Below are 19,011 nucleotides of genomic sequence, written 5' to 3' on the forward strand. Positions count from 1 at the left end.
CAAGAAATGATATTTTAGACAATGCTTGAAACTTAAGATTCTTTAAGCTTCTGAAATTATTAGAATTTAAATCTTACTTGGATTCACAGTAGTTCAGCACGCTGTAATATCTGAAGAAAAGATTTACTTACTTATTGATGTGAGCCAGGACTAAGTTATTGATAAATAGCATCCTGGACAAGTTGATAGGCCGTGCCAGGTTTTCCATCAATTGTTCCACAAACTGAATTTTCTCCACGTCACCTTTGGAGGCCAGAGCTTGCACTAACCGTGCAACAGCAAACTGGCTGGGCACTTGGTTAATGTGCAACATCTCTTTCAGAGTGGATACAGCAGCTAAAAGGAAATATTTAAACAAAAAGAGTGAAAAGGATTCATAAAGTTAATGAGGTGTCAATCATTATTTCTTCCAAAAGAATTTCACCAATCACTGCAACTGCATTTTCCCCTCCAATAGTTGCAAACACTGGTCAATAGTTGCACAGAAAATGCTTGTGTTTGGAACGTGGCGATGAACTGCAACAGAATTATTTGATACTGAAATTAATTTAATCTTGTGATTTTAGTTAACACTTGCTATGCAAATGGTTCCTTCAGCTAATCAGATTTACATGTAGATTTTAAAAATAAGCTTTACATTTTTCTCCAGCCCTTTGGAGACCCATTTTCTTTGATTGAAACTTTGCATTCTATTGGTGGTGGAGAATTGATGTCGTATATGGGTGACTTTAAAATGTTATAGATTCAAATCTAGTCAACTTTATTGCCATACTTAAAAGTTTGGGTCATTGAATTCACCAGTGGCACACTGTCACAGAAGCAACATTTCCGAGTTTGCTTCCTATGTTACTTACAAAATTATCAATTACATGAAACAAATTAATTTCCACTGGGTTTAAAAATTATATGCAACTAAATTATTTCAGATATTTTCCCCAAGCACAAGTTATTTTTTTTAACAAACCGACCAAAACAAGAGCACGTGTATCTCACTTTTAAAAGCTGAAGATCTTACTTATAGAGGTGCATAAAAAGAACGTTTGATTTTGTGAGGCTAAAAGATTTAATAGCAAGTGCTGCAGCATGAAAATAAATCTCTGATAAAGCTCATTCTTACATACTTTGTCTGAAATGCACTTCATTATTAAAATGAAAATGATTTCATTTTTCTCACTTTAAACAAAGCATATGTGCTGCAACTGTTCAAATGCTACCTGACAGGACATTTTGCAAATATACACCTTGCTGCAATTCAATTATGGTTAAACGTCTTTAAGGGCAATTAGACTTCACACTTGCCATCTGCTATAATTATAAAATTAAAGCATAAAAACTTAACATACTTTTCAGAAAAATCAGCAGGAAAAAGATGAAGATATTAAAATAGATTATGATATCAGAGGCAGAGGCAAATTAAAAGTGGCTTGAGATGTCGTCTATAAAGCCTTATCTTTTAGTTGCTTAAGAAAGTACAACTTAAACGCAAGTTTAAAGAAAATAAACTACTGGATACAAAAGCAAAGTTTCCCATTTTTGTACATTTCATTTTGTTAACAATACACAATTGCAATTGTTAACATCAGCCTTTTCCAGCAGCATTTCTCAGTCTGTACATTTAATTTACCAGGCGAAAATAACTTTATTAGCCAATATCTCAATGAAAATAATAAATGTTTGAATCTTCCTTACCTACCCCCGAGGAAAAGTTCTTATCCAATCTTAATTTTCAACAAAATTTCATTAGTTGAGATTGCTTTGCTGCAGGATTTTCTATTCTTTTGTAACTATTTAAAGGTGAATTTGCTCATTCATCCATTTCTAAAATTCTTGAAAGCTTGTACTTTCACCCCCCTCAACCACCCCCCTTCCCCAACCCACCCCCATAAGTCTACAGCCCACTGTTTTAGCTAAGACAAAACCATCCTCTGTTAAATGGAATGGAAACTGGACTAAGTGGCCAAATGACAAGTACATTCATATTCAGCTTCAGTTGTATTATAGATGCATATATAGTAATTTATGTCTCTCAGCTACTACAAAAGACTCTTGATAAGCAGGTAATTTGCTAAATGGACTCCTTTATCACAGCTTACGAAAGGCGTTACATGAAAATCTGCAGAGGCATTAACATGATGTAAAGGTCATAATGTGTGACATACCTTTCAGATTATCCCGCCTAACTTGCGTTATGATGAGTAGGCTGTTGGCAGCGTCGTTCAGTGTAAAGCCCTTGATGCGGGTCTCAACTCTAAAGAAGCAGACATTTAGAAAGGAATTACTGACATGCTTCTGATATGATAATAAATGGTTGAGACCGAGGTGAAATTATAAAAACTACCATTCCAATGTTAAAAATTTTGCCACAAATGTCGACCTGTAGACAGCTTTTATGTTAGAACGTCAAATACTGAAATAGTGTTTTTTCTTTCCCTTTCTTTCTTTTTTTGGTTCTGACAGCTGCCATAAGTAGTACCCTAGGCAGCAGAGAGAGAGAGCAATGTTTAAGCAAGTGGTCTAGCTTCCAGAACATTATCTCTTAAACATAAAGATATTAGACATCGAAAAAGTCGCAGATCAGACTCTCAGCCTGTAGGTGATTTTGGTGGGGGTTGCTGGTAGAGAATCATGTCTTGCTGTGAAGTCAGAGTCACATTCAATACCCACCACTGACAGTGAGTAACGACAGTTGTTTTTGTGCATCTAAACAACCAGGACACATCGTCATTGGCAGGATATGCAGTTCATTTTGAAGCATAGATCTTGTGACAGAACCACCAGTACTTCTTAAAAATCAATCCACATAACGCCACATGCAGCCATTAAGTGGCATCTGACATGCAAAAATCGGTTGGGTTTTTTTGTACTGGTTTTCTGGCTGGAAATTAAGCAATACGACCACAAAATATGATGCACTCTGCCTGCAAAGCATTTAAAATCTTTTACCCCACTGTGCAATCAAACTGTACAATTCACAGCTGAAATTCAACAAATCTCAGTCAATCTGTTACACAGCATTGTCAGCTTGGCTCAGTTGGCAGTACTCTCCCTTCACACGGTTGTGGGTTTAGGACAAAACTTAATGCACGGTGTTCAGCAGACAAAATGTGTCATTTTTCAGTTGAGACACGAAGCCATGGTCAAATCTGCCCGCCCAGGTAAATTAGATGGGTACTGTGGATTCCTAGAGGCCAACTGTCCTGTTCTGGCCAACATTTTTCCTTGAAACAATATCAAAAGCAGATAAACTGCGCAGTTATTTTTCTGCTTGTCTGTGAAACATTATTTCTGCATCAGTGCATTTTAAATCTATTTATTATCGTAAGCATTTTGTAGACATTACATGAAAAGAAGCTACAAAAATGTACATACTATTATTAAATAGTTGACAATTACCCTCACAATTATATATTCACTAATTCAGCTAAGTTCCACAAGGTGCCATTTAAAAGTAACCTGGGAGAACAGTTTCAGTCATGCCATTCCGATACTTTTCATATCATGTATGATAGTAATCACATCTTTTACATTGCACATAATCAAACTGCGTCAGAAGTACACTAATGAAATATAGCACATAACTATAGCTTCCCCAATTCAAATTTATTGTACATAATGAATTATAAAACATCTCAAGGAATCTTGAAGCAGTTATCCAATCTCAGAGTTCAGATGATGCATTTGGATTATTTGAGCTTTTGCTCCAGAATCAACATTACAGGAATGCCCCTGTTGGGCAGTGACCATGAAAAATTATCATAAAATCAAAAAGATCTGCGCCTACAACAGCTTTAGAGTCAAATGCTTCTGGACCCAAAGATGCACCAGCTGTCCCCTTAGTAAATTACATTATTTGAGGTGATTAATTATTATTTAAATTCAAGCAATTTGCCTTCATACGTCTGACCCCAAGATGTGCATCAGGACCTTGTGAAGTATTGATGCGTTGACCTCTGTGGGAAATGCCCAGGAGGTTTCAGCTTCCAATGGGAAATGCCCTTGCTCCCCAGTATCCTTCGCAAATGTCTCCGAATCTGAGATAGTTACCCAAGAACCTTTGGACAGCCTATCCACGTTTTTCCAAATCAGCTAATCCCACTCTTGGTAGTTTTGCTCAGCTCTTCCATTTGCCCTATATCCCTGATTGCTCCTTCCGATTTTCTATGATGCCACAAACATTAATCCTCCAGAATTTGCCTCTGTTACTTTGAAGACTAGGGATTACATAGCAACTCCATGTTCAGATCCCACTTATTCATGCATTTCTTCAGTCGTCCAATTTATTTCAATTTCCTCCATCCTCCCTCAGGTTTCCTGGTGGAGTACTCCACATTTGGTTGATTTATTTCTCAGTTTGTAATAAAGTCACCATAGACTGTCCCTCAAAGGGGAGAGCTGACTGGTGCTGATTTAACCCGAGGATCACCACACCACAGGCAAGATTGAGAAGGTGGGCGTTCGTGAACAACCTCAGCCAGTGCGGGAATTGAAACGGCACTGTTGGCATCGCTCTGGATCACAAACCAACTGACTGAGCGAACTGACTCCCCTTTTATCTCAGTTAGTGTAACAAGAATATCAATAGTGCTGCAGGCTAACATATCCAACTGTCAATCACAAAGATAATAGCTTAATGGAATGATCCAATACTGTAATAATGTTCTTTCTGCTACAGCGAGAAATTCTGGGCAATAGACTTCTAGTTTCATGTCTGGTTCATCTCTGCAATCCAAAATGAACCATACTGCCTAGCACTCTACCCATAACTTTGTATTTTTACCTCCTTCAAACATCCACCCAGTTTCACCTTGCAAGATTCAATGGTTTCTGGCTATGCCACTCCCTGTGGTAAAACATTCCATACTCAAAGAACCCTGTGTGTAAAGAAATTTCTCCTTGGCTCCCTCCTCACTTTCAGTGATAAAATTGATGGTCTCTCATCATTGCATTACCCAGAGGAAACAGTCTTTCCATAAGTCACCATCAAAACATTTTGGAATTTTCAAAGCTTCTTTCAAGTCTCTTGTTAAACCATTCCCCACCCCCAGCATCATCTCATCTTTTCTACAGGGATGTGCCAAAAACTGAACATAGTAGTGCAATTATGGCCTAACCCAGGTTTTGAATACATTAATTATCCCTTTTCTCTGACTCAATGCCCATACCCCCATCTATTGTCCATTTTATGGTTTTATCTACCACGCCTTGCATTTTAAAGGGAATGATGTATTTAAACACCCAGAAATTTCTGGTCATGCACAGCCTTCATGGCTTTCAAGTAAGTATGGACACCCTTTCCTTGTTTTCTTCCTCTTGTAGAATACATTTCCTCACAGATATCCACATTCTGCTTACATCCTACCTCTCTCTCATAGATCTTCGATTTATTCTTTTGTCTGATTATCTGTATGCAGTTCCTTTTCCTCTGGGGAATGAGATCTTCAACAAAAAAAACTCTTCCAGGGTCAAAGCTTTCCTGTGTTAAATGACATCCCGTGCACTATCATTCAAACCCTTTGAGGGAGAGGTTTTTAACCTTGGAGAAATTAAAAACTTTTCATGAAAGGATATCATCTTTAAAAACCAGAACGTGTCAGTCTACACAAGACATTATCCACGTTGTACAATCTTTCAGTGGATGGGGATTACACAATTTATCAGAGGGTCATTTGAGCTAAACTTGAACAATTACCTCCCTGCACCAAACTGAACAACCCTCCTCCACTGCAGGGAGATTACTTGACCTCAAGAATTCTGAAGATCTGAAGAGAATCAGGGTCACATAAGAGTTACTGCGATCAATCCCAAGAAAATCCTTCACGCAGCACAGGGTTAAAACTATCCCTCTCAGTCACTTTCAGCCTCCAGGGTTCAAATAATACAGCATCAGTCTCTGGATTTTCTTACTCTCAAGAGCCAATCCCCTTAATCCCTGCCTAAGCACCCATTGCTCTGTCGTGATTTCGCCTTTTCCATCTGTCAGTCTTAAATCAACAATTTGTACATGAGAGAGTGTAATGCTGACAATAAAGGATTTACATTTCACTATCTTCAAATCTTTTCCTACAATTAAAACGCTGAACTACTGTTAGGGTGACTGTTGGAGATTAGTACTCAAACATTTTTTTCACTCCACCTTTTCCCTCAAATCGATAAACAAAAAAAAACTTACTTGGTTTTGACATCCATGGCTTCCTCCAGTAACCCAGTACCCAGAAGAGTGTTCATGAAGCTTGAATAAGCAGCTGAACTGAATAAGAGACCCTTCTTTTCAGCTTCTAGGAATACGTTTTGGGCTTCTAACAAGAATGAAAAGAGTTTCTATTAAAATAGGATTATAATGAAAAAAACGTTCTGCAAATATTTGTTCGTCCTTAAAAATCAAATGTCAAAGAAAATCTAGTTTTCAACAGTTTAAAGAAAACCATCTGGGCATCTTCAGTCATTTGTATCTTTCAGTATTAAAGATTAAATTCATTTTATGACTATCACAGGGGAGGTCAGCAAAGTACTTTATGTACGGTATTGTAAATGATTTCAAAAATAGACAGCAAACACCAGTGTGGGTTTGAACATTACCTTTTTGTTCCTGGGACTTTTGACCCAAAGCATCCCAAAAAACAGTCCAAGTAATTCCTGCTTGAAAGTACACGCATGGACATTGATAAAAATAAGAACATATTGTTCTTATTGTTCCCATGACTTTGAATTTTAATATAATCTTCCATTCTCTGCACCAGACCTGATGTGGAGATTGGCGTGCTGTGTATACTATTCAGAATTTTAATTCCAGGCTTTGCAAATTGTCTATCATGGAAACTAGCTGCAAAAGACAGTTCCATTTTAGTGTCACCCCACCAACTGCCATTCTGGTGCAAATAACTCCAATATTGGAAAACATAGGAGCTTGGGTGTGACTATATGACAGGTTTGATTGACCTAAGAATGAGAATAGTGAAGTATGAAACCTTTTATGCTAGCTAGAACTTCAGTTACCTTAATTGTACAACGAGAGAGTGAGAGGGAAGAATTTTCATTTTTTTTTAAAGTTAAAAGTTTATTTAGTCACAGGTAGGCTTACATTGACACTGCAATGAAGTTACTGTGAAAATCCCCGAGATGCCACACTCTGGCACTTGTTCGGGTACACTGAGGGAGAATTTAGCATGGCCAATGCACCTAACAGGACATCTTTTGGACTGTGGGAAGTAGTGTCTTCCAATATCTCAGGACATCCCAAAATGCTTCACAGCCAATGAAGTACTATTGAAGAGTCATAATCTCATTGAGATAACAAAGGAGCCAATCTGCACACAGTCAGGTCTCACAAATAGCAATGAGGTAACTATCAGAAATTCTGTTTTACTGATGTTGGAGATGAATAACTGTTGACCAGATAACCCAAAAAACTCATCCGACTCTTCCTTGCTTAGTTCCATGGATTGATTTACTCCAACCCAAGAGGGTAACTGGGTCCTCGATTTAATATCTCTCCCAAATGGTGGCACTCTCTGACATCGTAACATTCCCTCAATACTGCACTGGAATATCAGCCTGGACTAGGTGCTCAGGTCCTGGCGTAGGGTTTGAAACACACAACCTTCAGGTGAGAGCGCCACCACTGAGCCACAGTTGGTACTTGGAGGGAAAGTAACAACTGAACCAAGGCAGAAGAATATTGTCAGAAACGACTTCATAGTGTGTTAAGAGAGGGCTCGCTTACACAATATAATTGTGTGCTCTATAAGAATAAACATAAACTAATGGTCAGATAAGTCCAGTGAGAAAAGGTTCATATTTTAAGTATTACTTCTGGAGACAAGAATATGGACCTCCAGATTTGATAATCAGTAAACAGAGTTGAAAGGAACAGCCTCCGAGACATAGGGTGGAATTTTATGAGAATGATTCTAACTGTCCAGCTAGCGTGAAAATGGGAGTGTTGCAGATCCATTTTTGGGAAAATTTTCATGCCCAATCTTGTGCACATAGTGCGTGAAAAAATTGACTAAATCATTTCTAGCTGCTACAGGCAGTGATTTGGGCTTAATATGCCAGCCAGCCTGCAGAGGGAGCTATTGTGCATGACAGACCTCTGAATCTGCACATGCGCAATAGCAGCAGCAAAGGTCTGACAGACAGACAGCAAACTGTCAGGTCCCTGCTACTGCAGACAGCCTCAACAAAATTCTCCACCCCACGATCGCGGGGCGCACGGCCGATTGCAAGCCCCATAGCGCCCGAAATGCAGGCTCCGCCACCTTCACCCTCCCCTCCAATGATCGGGATGCCGAACGGGATCCCCCCCCCTCAATACCGATCGGACCTGCAGAGTGGAAGCAGGGCCCCCTCCCTCCCGCACCGATCGTATCTGCAAAGTGGCAGCTGGCCCCCCTTCCCTCCCCGATTGGGCCGCCCCTTCCGGCCCATGATTGCCTTTTAAAATCAGCATTTCAATAAATTAACAATTTATTCAGCCTCTCGCCCATTTCTGGTGAGAAGCTGACCTCGCAGGAACTCTGGCTCTCGTAAGATTGCAAGAGCCAAGAACTCGGGCGTGATTCTGATTTCTCAGCTCTCGTGTGATTTTACCAGCTTGCTCCGCTCACCAACGGGCAGGGAAAACTGGTAAAATTCCACCCATAATATAGTTTGTGGACAGGACCACTACATTTCATCCAACATAGCCTGTTGACCAAAAAGATAGCCATTTAGTGCTCTGAACAAGAGAAACCGAAAACACAGATTGGAAACGATTTTCAATCATTTAAAATTTATTAACACAGATTCCCATTCCCAGGGTACCAGCAAGTCGGTAGCTGGACTATATTTCTCCAATTGCAAGCAAATCAGATTGCTGCAGGAATTGGCAGAATAACTGATCTCATCATTGATGGGAATCTCATGGACACAGTTAATTTCTCCATTTGATTTCTATTCTCCACAGTAACAATTAGTGGTATGAAATCAAAATTTTTTACAGCATAGAAGGGGGCCCTTTGGCCCATCATGTCTATGTTTTCTCTTTGAAAGAGCAGTCCAATTTAGTCCCATAACATCAATCTTTTCTCCATAACCCTGCAAATTAGTTCTCTTCAAATGCACATCTGATTGCCTTTTGAATACTGCTAAGAAATTTGATTTCATCATCCCTTCAGGTACTGCATTTCAGATCTTAACAACCCAAATAAGCAATTTGCGAATAGTTACTTAACCAGATCCAATTTAAATAAAGGGGAGGCTTGATTTAAAAAGGTACAAGCTGTCAGTGAGGCAATAATAGCACGGTCAAATCAAGAGGGCTTGAACAAACAGAAAAAAAAAAATCATTTTCGAAAGCACGTGCTGAATGAATAATCAGACTGACAGGAGGGTGCATCAGGACATGTTACATTTTGTCTCCAATGCAATCTTCTTCTCCCAACATGGTCAGATACTGTGAGGGGTATCTTGTGAGGTCTTATGGTGCTAAGGGAGCATCACTAGCTCTGAGCCAGAAACTCATGGATCAAGTTCCATGGCAAGGTTTGTTGGCCAGAGAGGAGTGTTCATGACATGGTTCAAAGGGCTGATAATCAGCCTGGGAATCCTTCCATCGCCTCCCCACTATTCCTTAAAGGTGAAAAAAAGGTGTGAAGAAACGCTTAAAAAACAACTGCAGAGAGTCCATCTGATCATTAATACAGCTGATATTCGATGTTTTATTAAACTCTACAGACATATGATTAGCCTATGATTATCCTGGCCTATTTAGTTCAGTACCATACAAGACAGCTTTTTCCAGTTTAGCCAAATTTAGTAAAATTTCCAATTGTAGAAGGCTGAGAATATGCAGGAATATACTAATAGTTGGCAGCTGAACTGAGCTCTGCCATTCGGTACAAATGTTCAAATGTATTTTGAATTTTGAGATCAATAAAACAGTAACTTATTTTAGAAAGCTGTCACAAATTGTACCTTGAATATTGTTCTTCTTGCAAAGGATCAGCAGTCTGCGCTGATAGTCACTGGCAGAATCAACAGGCAAATCGGTAGCTCTTTTTTGTGTAGCTTGGTTGAGAGCAGCAGATGAAGTGGATCTTGCCGCATCCTCATACCATATCTGAGAAACAATTTTTTAACAAAATTAGAATGTGCCAGATTCGGGCAAAAAGGAGAGAAACAATAGCAGACATACAAAAGAAGTCAAATGGCTGGATGGCCTTTTTTTATTCTCTAGGTTAGGCATTGTGTTTTATTAAAGACATTTTACCCTCTTGTTTTGACTTTAATCGCACACATGCTGCTAACTGACAGCAAGTGCAGATGACTCCAGCAATGCTGCTCAGACACTGGCAGGTCAGAGTGAGAGCAATCTACTTTAACATTCATTATAGCTTATAAAAAGCTACATTAAAAAAGCACCTTTAACATAGTAAAATATTAATAATGACATCGGAACATTATCAGGTAAAAACTGACACTGAGCCGCATTAGATGATATTGGGTAAATGACCAAAAGCTTGATTTGAGTTAGGTTTCAAGGAGCACTTTAAAGGAGGAAAGGAAGTTCGAGGTATGGAGAGATTTAAAGAGAGAATTTCAGAGTTTAGGACCTTGGCAGCTGAAGGCATAGCCACCCTCGTTTGGACGAAGGAAATGGGGGAAGTCTTTCAGATCTGTCACATTCAAAATTTATGTAACAATTTCAGTACCATGTGCTTAAGACAGGTAAGATTACAATTTTATATGGAAGTTTCATTCATTTGCAAGTCCTTGCTTGTCAATAGATGACTATGGTCAGTCAATGGCAGAGTCATGAAAATTGGGAGTGCTAAGATATCAAAATTAGAGGAAAACGGATATCTTGGGAGATTGTGGGCATAAATTAAATTACAGAGATAGGAAGCAGTGAAACCAAGATTTGAAAACAATGATAAGAATCTTAAAATTGAAAAACTGCTTAACCAGGAGTGGTGAGCACTGCTGCCTCACAGCTCCCGAGACCCGGGTTCAATTCCAGTGACTATCTGTGTAGAGTTTGCACGTTCTTCCCGAGTCTGCATGGGTTTCCTCCCACAGTCCAAAGATGTGCGGGTGACGTTGATCTGCCATGTTAAATTGCCCCTTACTGTCAGGGGGACTAACAGGGTAAATACATGGGGTTATAGGGATAGAGCCTGGGTTGTCGGTGCAGACTCAATGGGCTGAATGACTTCCTTCTGCACTGTAGGGATTCTATGATCTGGGAACCAGCTTAGGTCAGTAAGCATAGTGGTGATCAGTGAACAAGACTTGGTATGAGTTAGGACATGGTCAGCAGGGTTTTGGATGACCTCAAGTTTACAAGAGTTGTAGAGGTTTAGAACAGGATTTCAGAGCCCAATTGTCTCTGCAGCTGAAGGCACAGTCACCAATACTTGAGCGAAGAAGTGAGGGAAGCCGCATGGTTCTGTAGCATTTTCAAGTTATGCAATCATCCCACTTCTTTGTGCGTAAGCAGATAAAGTTGATTTTATATGAAGATTTCATTCATTTTTGCAAGTCGCTGTTTGCCAACAGTCAACTTTCAGTACTTTCCACATTGGTGTCTTTCTGCAAAGACATTTGAACTGCAAACGTAGAAGTTATATTGGCTCGGTAGTTGATTAGGAGGTAGGAAACCAATAAAAAGAGTGAAAGGTATCTTCTCTGGTTGGTGAAATGTGACAAGTGGGTTCACTAGGAATCTGCACTGGGACATCATCATTGGAATATTCGGAAGAGTTGAAGGAATAGAATTTCATATCCAAACTGGTAGATGACACACCGCTTCCTGACTTCTGATAAATAATGTCAATGGGAGGAGGAAATTACAAAGGGAAAAAAGGAACAAGTAAATAGACAAAACTATGGTAGATGGAGAAAAATGTGGGGAAATAGGTTTATCCCTTTCTGATGTGGGAAAGGCAAGTCAGAGCATTTCTTAAATAGTACGAGACAAAGGCCTATGGAGGAAGAAAAGCATTTCGGTGTCTATTATCACAAATTAAAAAATCTAGAGCACAAGTTGTAATCAGAGAGGTTACTGGCTTGCTGGCCTTCATCTCAAGGGGTTGGAATTCCAAAGTGAGGAAGTGATGCTTGAGTTGTAGACAGCCATTGTCAGACCCCATTTGAAGTACTAAATTCAGTTTGGGCACTAAACCTCAAGAAAGATACATTAGTTTTGGAAGGGGTACAATGCAGATTGATTGGAGTTAGTTTCAGGTTGACAGGGCTAAATTATGAGGACAGGTTGCATCAATTCATCTTGCATTATCTTGAATTTGTAAAATTGAGGGATGATTGATATCAAAGTACTTGAAAAGATGAAGGGATTTGTTTAGGTAGATGCAGAGAAATTATTTTATCTGCTGGAGGAATCCAGAACAAGAGGGCTCTCCAAACTAGAGATAGGCAATTTAGGATTGCAATGATGAAGCATTTTTCCCTACACAAAGGGAACTGAAAAATTGGGATTCCCCCCACCCCCAAAAATGTTGGTTTGGTTGCTCCGGTTGCTGAGCCCTGAGCCAATTTAAATGTTCATGGTTGAGATCAACAGACCTCTTTCAGGCAAGGGTATCAAGGGACATGGAAGAAAAGCAAGCAAATTAAGTACAGATCAGCCATGAGCTAGTTGAACAGCAGAACAAGCTGAAGCGGCTGAATGATCTATACCTGTCCTTACATAAATTTGTGAAGTAACTGGTAGTGTATGAAGTAGAAATTCTATAACAACTATATATTTTGATTGTGCTTTCATTAAGATTTAAGGAATGCAAATTAAATCATTTTTGGTTAAAAATAAGTACCTCAGGAACTTCAAATGGAATCTCCTGGCCATTGGTCTTGAGTATTTCAGCAAGTAATCGGAGTGTTCTCTCTCGGGGTATTACATTTTCCTCCTGCATTTTGGTCCACGTTGCATCAGCTTTCCGCCAGTCATTATTTTCCTCTGTTTAAATCAAGATGTTCATTTGAGACACAAGACAATAGAAAATAATTTTGGGGTCGCTTGGAATAGAATGTGGTGAGGAGTGAAGTTCCATACTGGGCCTGTGTATTTACGACTCTTAAACGATTTGCATTGGGAATTGAAGGAATAATGTAACCTGGTGACATCACATTTTGGGAACAGCAAGCCAAGTGTGACTCGGGTTGTGAAAGGCTGAAGGAGCTAATAAGATTAGCAAGGTAGTTGTTGAGGTCCAATGCAGAGAGATGTGAAGTGATGCATTTTACATTAAGAATAGGAAAAGAAAGCAATATAAATAATAAGATTTTGGAGGGACTTTGCAATACAGATATACAGGTTATAAAGGTGGCACCACGAGTAGACATGGCCTTGTTTTTGGAGAATGCAAAAGCAGAGGCAGTGTTGAAATCTATGAAAGCCAAATTGTGCAGCAGCACAGGGGAATTTTCAATCGCTACAGCAATCCACCTATCATCGCCGTTACACGGAAGATCTGGACCATTCTCTCTGTTTCCACTCTATCAAACCCTTTCATAATTTTAAAGGCCGCTATTAAGTCACCCCTCAGCCTTCTTGTTTCTAAGAGAACCTGTGTATTGTAAATAACAATTAGAAAAGCTGATTGCGGTAAAGCACCAATTAAATAGCTTTGGGAGAAGGCATAGACTAGGTGGTTCAAGTCGTGAAAAACATTAGAATGGACTTGAGACACCAAATGACTACATTAATCTTTGAAAGAGAAGAACCCTAAAGATAAAAATGACAACAGGAACAGATAAATTCCCATTATATTTTTATGATACTGAACCAACAGAAATTTCCAAGCAAAGGCAAGGCTTTTCATTTGGTACTCAGTGGTATCATAGAGAACTTCCACAGTAAAAGTACATTGAATGTTAAATGCAATAAACACAGGCCACCCTCCACACTAAGCACCATCTGTCAGGCTTCTTGTGACATTTTCAGTTTCCATACCACCTAACCTTTGTAGCCTTCTGGAAAACAAATTAAAGGCAGATTTGTGTTGTTGGCTCATGTCCATGTGGATACAGATTGACCCTGCAGAAATCAGTTTTCTCTTTGGTCTTTTAACAGCCAGAGATATGGGACACTTTCCTCCAGTCAAGAGTGGGCTTATGCAACTTCAATTCTCAACGCAATGTGCCTTGACAGTTAACATTCTCTGAAATATCATTACTTATACATGAAAAAAGTTTCAAAACTCATTCAGTATCCACAACTCAAAATCATTAGGAAGAGAATATCCTGTGCCGTGCATAGTTGTTGCAGGACTTAATTAGCATACAAAACACGAAATGAAAAATTATACTTCAGCCAATAGGTTATTAAAAAGACAACTGACATCCCTTGAATTATATCCCACCAAGTGTCTTCTCTGACTCATGCACCATGCTTTTCCCTGCTGCAACTCAGTAATGTCAGAATTCCATTAGTGTAGCCTCTTTTTCTTTCTCCCCTGTTCTTGCACCTCCTGTGACCTTCAATTTTCTCTACTCACCTGTTCCTTAGCAGAGGTCTCTCATTTGTGGCCCAAATCCCATTTCCCCTTCCCGCAAACATTTTCAATTGCTTGTAACTCCTCCCAATAACCCCCCCCCATACAACTCCCGCCCTTTTTCCCGTCGTCACAGTCCTACCTTGGGCTTGGCACAATTATCCTCCTCCCTGTTTAATCTGAATATTGCACTTGATCCACATTTCCCATTTGCAACACTACGCAGACTAACGTGCAATTTATTAAAACATTGCTTTCCATTATAAATTGCTATGCCCACATTTGTTATGGAAACTGCTTATGCAACCTCGTTTCACATTGAAACTTGTCAGGCTGTAATTGTGCTTTCACACCAGTGGCGATGCTATCAAGCCTCAGATTTGCACCTCTCAGCTGCTGAGTCTGTACTGCACAGAAACTCCCAAATTGCTTTATAGTTTGCAACTTGATAATAAGTAAAAAGTATTTCCGAAAATAAGGGTGAAATGTCTGATATTAAAAGAACTGAATTCTGGATAGCTGATTATTCATCAAAATTGCATTTGGACTGCGAATATCAAGGTATTTAAATATGGAAAAGGTGAAAGGGATGGAGCAGAAATCAGCTGAATTTTATCTGGTCTACATTCAGATTCATAATTGCACTTTTCATAGCTGAGGAATAGCAAGCAGGAGTGAGAATTCTCGCTGATTTTTCCTGGCTATAGCTCAGTTAACTGTGGTGACTCCATTAAAATCAGTGAACATAGCAGAGACCAAACTGTATTTGTGTCAGGAAAACACCAAAAGGCAGCCATTGCAGTATCCATTATAATTACCTAATCCTTTATATTCACATCCCTATCGTAAACTCTTGTGAAAAAAATCTACATTTCACGTTTGTTTTTCAACAAGTTGCATTTATAATGAAAGCATCTTTGACATGCTTAAGTCACAAGGCATTTCACACGAGAATTATTATCCAAAATTTGATACTAAGCCACAGTGGTAATATTAGGATAGATGATCAAAAGCTTGACCAATTAGTTTTATGGAGCCTCTTAAACGAGAAGAGGTGTGGCAACGCAGAGAGATTTAGGGAAGGAATTCCAGAGCTTATGGCCTGAGTGGTTGAAGGCCACTAGTGGAGCAATTAAAATCAAGAATAGGCAAGAAGCCATAATTGGAGGAGTGCAAATATACACAACGTAATTTGCAAAACCTGTTATGATCTGTATATGAAGTGTTGACATAACAAATTTTGTTCAATTTGTGACTAACGTACTGATTAATGACACTTCCGAACAAATTACATGCAAAGGAAACATCACAAAGTTCGACTGATTCAAAGACTGGAAAACGGCTTTAGAAACTGCTTAGAAACTGTTCACAGGAGATTTATTCTTACTAGTTTCCCAACAGAAAACACACAGCATGCAGACTACAGCTGTGTAACAGTAATTGCAATGCTCATAGATTGCACGCAACGTACACATGCCACTTAGCATAAAGCTAACCGTTGGAAGAGCCAGCAGAAGAATGATCTTTGAAAGGAAATTGATTCTAGATCATAGCCGCAAGTTACATGAACGTGCAACAATTTTTAAACAAAAAATTAACAACAAATCTGACTTTGGAATTTAACAGATTGGCGACTACTAGGTACTGAAAGATCAGTAACAATCATCTGCCAATTCTCGCCTTCTACCCCACCCACTTCACCCAAGGGGGGCAGAAAAGAAAGCATTAGATTTATACTGGGATGAACCAACTGTCAGTTGTCAAAAAATACATTATAATTACACATTTTAGCTCACTCCGATGTTCAAGAGCTTGAATGCTGTCGTCAGTCTTACCTACTCTGAAAAATTAGCATCATTTCAGATTGCAATTAACCTATGTTGTGCTTGAAGACTTAAAAAAACATGCACTGGACTTTGAGCACAGTATTTTATATATGAAAACGTCCAGTAATTTTCAAGCTTAGTGTCCAATTAAAAGTTCACTCACTGAAAAGCTTCAGAAGATAATAGTACATCTGATCCCGGTCACATTCGAATAGCTTTTGGGTCATTTCCACCATGTTCTCAAGTGCCTCAATCTGAAGCAAATTAGGAAAATATTTCAGAATGAAACAAAGTTCTTAATAGACAGGTTTTGTGAATATAAGTCTAATTATGATCAATCTTAGAAGGAATGCACAGCCTTATTTTACTATTTAGATGATTTGCTTGGATTAGAAACATGCTTGCAGATGACGCCATTCTCCTCTTTTCCCCTCCCCACCACCAACTTTCTTTTATAAGCTCACAGGAGCATAAGAAATAGGAGTAGGCCATTCGGCCCATCAAGCCTGCTCCACCATTCGACTAGGTCATGGCTGATCTGATTGCAGCCTCAACTCCACTCTCCTGCCTGTCCCTCACAAACCGTGATTCCCACATTAATTGAACATTTGCCAAACTCAGCCTTGAACATACTCAATGATCCAGCCTACACTGTCTGTTGAAGAGAATTCCAAAGACTAATGGCCCTCAGAGAAGAAATTCCTCCTGCCCTCAGTCTGAAATGGGAAACTCCTTATTCTGAAACTATGACCCCTCGTTTTAAATTTCCCCACGAGGGGAAACATTCCCTCACGAGGGGAAACATTCCCTCAGCGTTGATTCTAATTGAGAAACCACACAGCCAACCTACTTGATTTGTGGCTGTGCATTTATCTGCAAACCACTGAAGCCTCCCTGGACGGGCTCTCAAGCCAGATGTCTGTAGGAAGGACAAGGAAACGAAAGGTTAGATTAGTAAAAGGCACTTGGACAAAATTAATACATTTCTTAGAATGATTGAACTTTAACACCTGCAGGAGATGATCACTTTTTACATATAGAATTACTGAAAAAAATTTATAACATTTGTAACTATGGTAAAACAGCATTTAGTTCATCTACAATTCAAAACCACAATTTAAAAAAAACCCACACTAAACACAATCAGTTTGCTGTGCCACAATTAGCATGAATAATCAAATGTTTTTATGCCTGTTCTGTAAGCCATTTTTGACTTAGTCTTTATATTCAAGGCACTTAATACAACCATGTTAGTTCAGGTTATTATAGGAATAGTTTAATATGGACTTTCTACAAATTCATTTCATAAGAAAGGAAGCTTCTGCTATGCAGTTCATAGTTTATGTATAACAAGGTTCATAAATATCCTCTTAAAATGAATTTAAATGTTACATTTACCAGAATGATGTGCTGAGCTTCCATTTTTTTTAATTTATAAGGATTTAAATAAACATAAAGTAACTCTCCCAATGTTCTAAAAATCAAATAAATTTGGTAATACTCTCTTAAGTTCTCAAGTTCATTTTTCCTGTATTGAGGTTGATGGAGCAGATAAATTTTCATGCCAACTTTAGCAGTTAAAGTAAGCTTACATAAAAAATATAGCTTGAAATGAAATATTAAACATCCCTGAATCCCGAAAATTAAACAAAAGAGTTTGATTATAGGTACAGAACAAATAGTACATTTGATTACAACTTTCAATATCTTCACTTATCCAAATGACATGGATCTCAACAACACAAATCCACAACATGAAATGTATTAAATCTCCTGTGTTTAGACTTGATTGATGTGCCTGTCATTTCAAGGACGGCTAAGCAATAAATGCAGATATCCTTCAGTTTCATCTGATATTGAGAACAGTTTTCACTTACAATAAGACTCAATCCTCAAAAGAACATCTAGGTCAGCTTAACTAAATCTCCTAACCTCATGGATGTTCTACATTTACAGCTTATTGCTCAAAGACTAAGTAGTGCTTTACCAGCCAAGGCACCTTATAAACTCTAGTGAGAATGACATAAAACATTCATCTTACAGAATTTTGTAGTTTAAATTATACCTCTTGTGGCAGGAAGTCTGACATCATACATTAGTTTTTCTAAACATGACTTGAATAGCAACATATCCTCAATTGATTAGGGCACTTTCAATTCACACCATTACATCCTTTTCATCTACTCATGTCCTTTTATTCAAAAATCCATTAGGGATTCAAAACTAAACAGTCACAAACACTGTTGAAAAAAAAAATCATTATAGCCTAGTCGACATTAACACTAAATTGGAATATTTTCCCCAGAGGTCCTCAGCACCCATTTTCTTATCTGCCAAGTTGAAGTGCAACTCTTTGCAGAAGGGGAATGTGATTGCATAGCTATACAGCAAATCCACAGACATGATCGTTCTTGTATTGCAGATTAAATACATTCAAAGCCTTGCAGGTTTCGTAAAATTAAAAGCAAATGATGCATGCTACTAAATTGCATCCACACCACCATACAAACTGCAATTTCACTGTACATCTGTTAATGCACATTTTTATTTGAGTTGGGCAAGCTCTTTTTTGTGCAAGTTGGAGTAGAACTGAGCTCATGCTTGTCAGATTAGGGTTTTAGCCTCAGTGTATGACTGATTGATTTTTGTTGGAGAATTGTTTCATCCCAAGTCAACATGTTCTTATTGTTCCA

At 38.7% G+C, this 19,011-nt stretch overlaps 1 protein-coding gene across 1 annotated transcript in view; it reads right to left on the minus strand.

Moving 5' to 3' along the window:
* The window catches only part of lrpprc (leucine-rich pentatricopeptide repeat containing), a 132,017-nt gene that overhangs the window by 13,430 nt on the left and 99,576 nt on the right, over positions 1 to 19,011 (minus strand). Inside the window, exons 26-32 of the mRNA XM_078229667.1 lie at positions 17,169 to 17,237; positions 16,482 to 16,572; positions 12,813 to 12,955; positions 9,955 to 10,099; positions 6,170 to 6,296; positions 2,160 to 2,248; positions 132 to 336 (exon numbers count right to left, since the gene is read on the minus strand). Of these exons, the coding sequence (XP_078085793.1) occupies positions 132 to 336; positions 2,160 to 2,248; positions 6,170 to 6,296; positions 9,955 to 10,099; positions 12,813 to 12,955; positions 16,482 to 16,572; positions 17,169 to 17,237 (869 nt within the window). The remainder of the gene's footprint in view (positions 1 to 131; positions 337 to 2,159; positions 2,249 to 6,169; positions 6,297 to 9,954; positions 10,100 to 12,812; positions 12,956 to 16,481; positions 16,573 to 17,168; positions 17,238 to 19,011) is intronic.

Source organism: Mustelus asterias, chromosome 15 (assembly GCF_964213995.1).
Source record: "Mustelus asterias chromosome 15, sMusAst1.hap1.1, whole genome shotgun sequence".
NCBI classification, from domain to species: Eukaryota; Metazoa; Chordata; class Chondrichthyes; order Carcharhiniformes; family Triakidae; genus Mustelus; species Mustelus asterias.